The sequence below is a fragment of the Nycticebus coucang genome, chromosome 22, assembly GCF_027406575.1.
Source record: "Nycticebus coucang isolate mNycCou1 chromosome 22, mNycCou1.pri, whole genome shotgun sequence".
Lineage (NCBI taxonomy): Eukaryota > Metazoa > Chordata > Mammalia > Primates > Lorisidae > Nycticebus > Nycticebus coucang.
Genome location: NC_069801.1, coordinates 57,219,996 through 57,227,950, shown reverse-complemented (window position 1 = coordinate 57,227,950; position 7,955 = coordinate 57,219,996). Strand labels below are relative to the sequence as shown.

At 43.4% G+C, this 7,955-nt stretch overlaps 1 protein-coding gene across 1 annotated transcript in view; it reads left to right on the top strand.

Moving 5' to 3' along the window:
• Positions 1-1,581: 1,581 nt before the first annotated feature.
• The window catches only part of C22H1orf87 (chromosome 22 C1orf87 homolog), an 88,764-nt gene continuing 82,390 nt past the window's right edge, over positions 1,582-7,955 (top strand). The window contains exons 1-2 of the mRNA XM_053576754.1: positions 1,582-1,650; positions 2,730-2,854. Of these exons, the coding sequence (XP_053432729.1) occupies positions 2,748-2,854 (107 nt within the window). The 5' untranslated portion in view covers positions 1,582-1,650; positions 2,730-2,747. The remainder of the gene's footprint in view (positions 1,651-2,729; positions 2,855-7,955) is intronic.

The window sequence follows — 7,955 nt, the reverse complement described above, 5'->3', positions numbered from 1 at the left end:
GACCCACCTGGAGGTAAAGATGGGCTGGAAAAGTGGGAAGGGAGCTGCCCCCTCCTCGGTCCACTCTCGCCCAGTAGAGAGTGACCGTCTGGGGGCAGCTGAGCCTGCCAGTAGATGATACATCTGTTAATAACTACAGAACATAGCTACAGAACGCAGCACAGCTGGGGGGTCGAGAGGGTGCAGAGGGACACTGCTGATGATGATGCAAACGTACCATCTTGGAGACAACTTAAAATGCCTTAAAAACCCATGTTTGAAGGTTTACAGCATAATGAAGTGTCCGCAAATTCAAGATATGCAGATCTATATTCTAATCTTAGCACTGTCGCTTGCCTGTGTGGGGTTTGGGGTAATTTCTCAACACCTCAACCTTTGTTTTCTTGCTCTTTAATAGAAATAAAATCATTGCATCGGTTGACTTATACGGTAATGGTTATCCAGTTCAGATAAGGGGTCTGGCACAGCGGTGGCGCTCAAAATTATTGTTATCACTACAGTATGTATATTCGCACTTCATTTCCTCACCAACTCGCCCTTAGGTCCGTGACACCATGGGGCCCCGTTTCACGCAGGAGGAAACAGGATCTTGGGGAGCAGAAGGGATTTATCTAAAGCCACACAGCACAGAAGGCTGGGTTTGAACCTACTGTGTTGGAATCCCAATCTCATAAAGGGAAATGAAGCCTCAGGGAGAAGGCAGGACTAGCCTGACCACCCGGGTGAGCGAGTTTGGACTTCTAGAAAGATCCCCGCAGGCTGCATAATATTCCATGGTGTACATATACCACAATTTATTAATCCATTCGTGGATCGATGGGCACTTGGGCTTTTTCCATGACTTAGCAATTATGAATAGGGCTGCAATAAATATTCTGATACAAATATCTTTGTTATGGTGTGATTTTTGGTCTTCTGGGTATATGCCCAGTAGGGGGATCACAGGATTGAATGGCATGGATGGAGCTGGAACATATTCTTCTTAGTAAAGGGTCTCAAGAATGGAAGAAAAAGTACCCAATGTACTCACTCTTACTATGAAACTAATGTAGGACCTTCACATGAAAGCTATAACCCAGCTACAACCTAAGAATAGGGAGAAAGGGGAAAGGGAGGGGAGGGAGGGGAAGGAGGGGGACTAATGGGATTACACCTGCGATGCATCTTACAAGGGTATATGTGAATCCTAGTAAATGTGGAATGTAAAGGTCTTAGCAAAATAACTAAGAAAATGCTACAAAAGCTATGTTAACTAATGTGATGAAAATGTGTCAAACGATCTATGAACCAAGTGTATGGTGCCCCACGATCATACTAATGTACACAGCTATGGTTTAATAAAAATAAATAAATAAATAAATAAATAAAAGATCCCCGCGGATCTTTGAGGAGGCGCGATTGCAGAGATTTGGAAACTTCCGGGCTGAGCGCGCGCTGCCTGGGAGCTGCTGGAAAACCCGGTCCCGCCCGGCAACGGCCTCCGCGTCCTTAGCGACCCTGGCGGGGCCGCCTGCGCCCGAGCGCCGCCCCGCGCCTGGCCGGTTCCCGGGTCCGGTCCCCGCGCCCCACCCGGGACAAGAGCACCGAGCGCACCACGGAGCTCGCCCTTCTGGGCTGCCGGGGGGCAAACGCCGCCCCAGCGGTAAGGACGTCCCTCTGCTGTCCCCAGGAAAGGTCCCAGGGCCGAGGAGCAGCTGCTGCGGGGCAGGGAGGAGACCCTCTGGGCCTCGAAGTTTCCAGACAGGTTCTAAGAGGGTGCAAGGCCCACTGGATGGGATCTTAGGAAGAATCCTGGTCTGTTACCCCGGAATACTAGAAACAGCTCTGCCCCCACTCTTTGTGACCAGGGCCGAATAACACACCCTCTGTGGGCCTGGCAAGTAGCCTTTCCATTAGAATGGTTTCTTTCTCCCTTCCCTTCCCTCTCCGCCTCTCCGCTGCCCTCTCCTCCCCTTTTTTGCAGTTTTTGGCCGGGGCTGGGTTTGAACCCGCCACCTCCTGCATTTGGGGCCGGCGGCCTATCCCTCTGAGCCACAGGCGCCACCCTTTCCCTCTCTGAAAGGCTCTGAAAGGGCGCGCTCAGCCTGTGCGAGGTTAACTGAACTTCACCTTTGCTTTGGCGTCAGACCTGTTTACACACCCAGGGCTCATCTCGTGCAGGATCTCACTTTCAAGTTCATTAGACTGTTGCAGAAACAGGTCCATCCGTGGTAACAAAATCCCTCTTTCCTAACAGACTTACTCCAGACACGTTATCTCACTGGAGTCCCCAGAACAGAACTGAAAGTATGCCTGTTTCATAAAGGAGGAAACGGCATCAGAGCTGAATACGGGCTCTTCAAAAACTCCACTAACACCTCTCTGACCTCACAAGAATCCCTTCTGATGCCTGGTATTACAGGAAGCCAGAGTCACCTCGTATTTCAAAGCAGCTTTGCAGATGTCTTTAAGTGAGAATCCCAACTCTGCTTATTACCCAATTGTGCGCTGTTGAGTAAATTACATGGCTACATTATGACCATGCCCTCCCCTGTAAAAAAAAAAAAAAAAGTAATATTAGTAAGTAAAAGTGTCTCATTCGTGTCTTTATTAAGACTATTAACTGAGATCATATAGGAAGAGCACTTCTTCCTGGTATTAGTGGTGCTGTTATTGACAAGGATGCTGTAGTTCCCTGGTGGGAAATCAAGCAGAATGATTTATTTATTTTAACCCCCAAGGAATTGAAGAGATTTTTAAGAAGCATCATGTCAGCAGTTTGGAAGACTCCCCCTGGCCCAGATGCAATGCCTGAGATCACCGTGAAAATCATTGGAAGTAAACACTTCCGATACCTTGTGGAGAAGCCAAAGACGTAAGCCTGCGATTTGAAAAATATTTGTGTTGCTTGGATAATAATGAGGTTTTGTTGAGTTAAAAAAAAAACAGCAATGTAAATCTAAAAATGCCATCTGTGGAAAATTAAGTCATTAAGGAGGTAACGGTAGAGATATAATAGTGGTGATAACTTCCATGCACACTGTTTACGGGATATTTTTCATCTTATAATTCCCTATAATCCTTAATTACGCAGGCTGACTTCCAAATAGATGGGAAATTTGAGCATTACAAAATTTATAAACATTAATGGAGTATTGCTGTTTTTCCTCATCGGGTTTGTAATCCACCACATGGAGTAATTTTTTGTGTGGGGGGGAGGTGAACAGGTTTGTTAGTTAATTTGTTGTGAATTAAAGGAATGGGATTAATATTGAATCATAAATTATAAGATTTTCACTTGCTCTTGTTTGCATTTGATACTCTTCTGAGCAGGGGCATCTTAGAGCATAGCTTCAATGTCTATCTTCTCTTCCAAACCCATCACAGTCACATTTGAGAGAGGACACTCATAGTTCTCTAAAATTCACTAGATGCTTGCTACCAAGAGTATGAGTAGCTCTTTCTTACTGAGTTTTAGTGGCTCACAAAATAAAAGAATGTACTAGACCTGCCTTTTCAAAAGGAAGATCTAGTACCACGAATTAATAAATGGTTGGAAAAACAGAAATCTTGTACCGTAATCCCATGTAGCTCAGATTTCCTATAAGACATGTGTTGAAAATGGCATAGTATTTTACACCTGAAAGTGACTTGTAACATAGGGACTTGCTAGGGTTGCTGTAATGATCTACCACAAACTGGGTGGCTTAGAAGAAAAGTTTATTGTCTTATGGTTCTGGGGGCTCCAAGTGGTCCACAGACGTCTGAAAGTGTGAGGAAAAAAATATCCGTCTCAGCCTTCTCTCCATGGATTGTAGCAGCACAACTCTAATCTTTTGGTGGCTCTCTTCACGTATCTGTATCTGTGTTTACATCTCCCATTTTTATAAGGACACCAGTCAACTGGATTAGGGGCCCACCCTACCACCCCAGTGTGACCTTAACTCGTTACATCTACAATAACCCTATTTCCAAACAATCTCATATTCTGAAGTGTGGAGCTGAAGACTTCAACATAGGAATCTCAGCAGGGACACACTTCAATCCATCCCAACCAACTCCATCTATGAGATGAGATAACAAAGGCCTCAGTGGTCTTAAAGCAAGCTCGTGAAGTTCTGGGCCTGTTATCGAGGGTGAAGACTGGAATTGAGCTTTTCTTCCCTTTCCTTAATTTAAACTGCACAATTATTCAAAGATGAAAGGAAAATAATAGTGACATATTTTTCATAAAAAAGATTCATCTCTAGGCTTTGAAGAATGCAACAGGGATCGCCTAGTTTGTGCCATTTTTCTTCCAGATTGCGATGACAGCCTTTTTACCCTGCTTTTCTAAAGCCTTTTTCCTCAATGTGTAGTCCAAGGACCACCAGCTTCAACCTCACCTGGGACCCAGTTAGAAACAGAACTTCAGCCCCCTGTACTGGTGTGTGGAGTCGGAATCTGACTTTAGATTCCCAGGTGACTCCTGGGCACATTCCAGTTTGAGAAGCCCCATTCTCAAATATAGTCAGCATGACCTTTCCAAAATACAAATCTGATCACGAGTGGCCACCATAAGCCACAGATTTGCCTGCCCCACCTGGAGGCTCCTGTAACACCTGAGGAATTATTGCACGCTGACAACTGCCTGTGCAAATTTGTTTTCCATGTTTAACTGTAAAGTGTATGTTCACAACTGTCTCTCCAGCACAGAGGGAGTCTTGTATGTAGTGAAAGCCTATCAGATAAATTAGAACAACATGGTTGCCAAGAAAAATAAAACTCTAGAGGGCGGTGCCTGTGGCTCAAAGGAGTAGGGTGCTGGCCCCATATGCCAGAAGCCGGAAGTGGCGGGTTCAAACCCAGCCCCGGCCATAAACTGCAAAAAAAAAAAAAAGCTCTAGAAAGATAATCTTCAGTTGCTTCAAATAAATCCAAGTCTAAAGGCCCATACTATTAATATAGCATGCAAATATTACTACAGAACCTTATGCGTCATGCACAGGTGACGGGAGACAACTATTTCCCTTTTTAAACAGGAGATAAGAGTGTGAGACCTTTGGAAAATCCCTGACAAAATTGTAGGCCAAAGAACTAAATATATTACTTATGTAAAGAAAACACCACAAATGTGATGATTGCCAGGAGTTGGAACATGTCAAGTAAAAATAGATTATGCCAAACTGGTCCCATGCCCTTTAGTAACAAGATTACTGCAGCGCAAATGAAGGGCATGGTAAAGACACAGTATTTGTTGATTTCAGCCTGTCATTAGCCACACTTTTCTCACAAAGATCTGAAACAAGGCAGGGAATTCCATTAGGGTGGTGGTGACTTAACAATTAACGTAAGTACAACCTGCTGGAGGTGCAGAGGATGTGTGTGTGACCTTGCTCTTATTCAACATTTTCTACCCCACAATCAAAGGAAGATAGAGAAATCATTTTAGTAAACATGAAGGTAGCAGAATGCTGGGAAGCCTTGGCAGGGACATGAACTAAAATAAACAATATCAAGTCAACAGAAAAATATGCAGGTCTGTTTTTAGGTAAGTATACATATAAATGGTTATATGGAATAAATGTTTGGGTTTTGTCTGTGCTGAAGCTTAGCATGAGGCAAGGGTACTGAGAAACAGGGGTGTGAAACCAGCTGACCTCAGTGCTGGGTGGAGCCCTCTACTTCATTCTGGATGCCGTATTCTAGAAGGGACCCTGCACGCTGGGGGGAGGGCCGCAAAGAGCATTATAGGAGATCAAGGCATGATGTGTGTCCTGGAGGAACACGTAGAGAATCCAAGGATTGCATTATTAAATAGAAAGAGGAACTGAATGCAGTTCAAGAAACTCCTGTGAATAAAGTCTTCCCTTGAATAAAGTTGACCGTGATAGTTCTTCCGATGTTAAGAGTCAGTAACCCCAAATACTTCCTTCATGCCACAGATGCGCATTGTGGGTCTAGCATTGTTAGGCACAGAGGAAGCTGACTGAATGTTTTTATGGGGGAGGGTAGTAAATATTTGTAACATAGGCATGCCTCGTTTTATTGGGCTTCACTTTATTGCTCTTCCCAGATATTGCATTTTTCACCAAAGGGTTGTGGCAAGCTTGCAACAAGCAATTCTATCCACTCCATTTTTTTTCAACATTGTGCACTCACTTCCTATCTCTCTGTGTCATATTTTAGTGATTCTATCAACACTTCTAACGTTTTCATTATTGTTTACATCCGTTATGGTGATCTGTGATCAGCGATCTTGGATGTTACTACTGTAATTGTTTCTGGGTGCCACAAACTGGGCCCATATAAGATGGTGAACTTCATATGTAAATGTTATGTGTGGTCTGACTGCTCCACCCACCAGCCATGCCCCCATCTCTCCCCTTTTCTCTGGGCCGCCGTATTCCTTGACACACAATATTGGAATGAAGCCAATTAATAACCCTACAATGGTCTCTAAGTGTTCAAGTGAAAGGGAGAATTGCATATGTCTCACTTCAAATCAAAAGCTAGAAATGATCAAGTTTAGGGAGGATGGCATGTCGAAAACTAAGATGGACCAAAAGGTAGGCTGTTGTACCAGACCGTCAGACAAGTTGTTAATACAAAGGAAAAGTTCTTGAGAGAATGAATGACAAGACAATAAAACAGCCTTATAGCAGATACAGAGAAAGTTTTATTGATCTGTATAAAAGATCAAACCAGTCATAATATTCTTATAATCTGGGAAGCCCCTGTGGCTCAAGGAGTAGGGCACCAGTCCTATACACCAGAGGTGGTGGGTTCAAACCTGGCCCCAGCCAAAAACTGCAATCACAATAATAAAAAAGTTCCTATAAGCCAAAGAATAATTCAGAGCAAGGCCCCCCCTTTGTGAAGATCAAAAGAGGCACAGAAGCTGCCAAAGAAAAATTGGAAGCTAGCAGAGATTGGTTCATAAAGTTTAAGGAAAGAAGCGATCTCAACAACATACAAGTGCAAGGTGTAGCAGCAAGTGCTGATTTAGAAGCTGCATCACGTTATCCAGAAGGTCTAGCTAAACTCAGGGATGAAGGTGGCTACACTCAACAACAGATTTCCAATATAGACTAAAGAGCTTCCCAAGACTTTCATAGCTCGAAAGGAGCAGTCAATGCCTGGCTTCAAAGCTTCAAAAGGTATAGATTCTCATGCTGGAAATAATGCAGCTGGCGGGTTTAAGTTTAAGGGCTCTTAAGAATTATGCTTAATCTATCTGCCTGTACTTTAGAAATGGAACAACAAAGCCTGGATGACAGTACACCTGTCTGTAGCACGGTTTACTAAAAATTTTAATCCCGCTATTGAGAAATAAATTCCTTTCGAAATATTACTGCTCATTGACAATTCACCTATGCAGCCCATGGGTCAAGGAGTAATTTAGTCTTTTGAGTCTTATTATTTGAGCAATACATTTCATAGGGGTGTAGCTTCTGTACCTACCAGTTCCTCTAATGAATCTAGGTAAAGTAAATTGAAAACCTGGAGAGGATTTACCATTCCAGATGCCATTAAGAATATTCACAATTTATGGGAGGAGATCAAAGATCAAAACAGTAAGAACAAAAGGAGTTTGGAGAAGTTGATTCTGACCTTCACAGTTGACCTCAAGGGATTCCAGACTTCAGTAGAGGAAGTGACTGCAGATGAGGTAGAAATAGTGAGAGAACAAGAATTGGAAGTAGGGCCTATTTAGAAGTAGAGACTGCATAGCTGTAATCACATGCTAAAATGCGAATGGATACCAAGTTGCTGCTTATGGATTGGAAAGCAAGGAGTTCCTTGGTAGGCAATCTACTCCCAATGAAGGTACTGTGAACATTTTTGCAGTTATTACCAGGAACTTAGAATATTGCATAAACTAAGTTGATAGAGCTGTGACAGAGTTTGCGAGGATTGATTCCAGTTTTGAAAGAAGTAGAAAATGGCATGAAAGCTGTGTTAACTAGTGTGATGAAAATGTGTCAAACGATCTA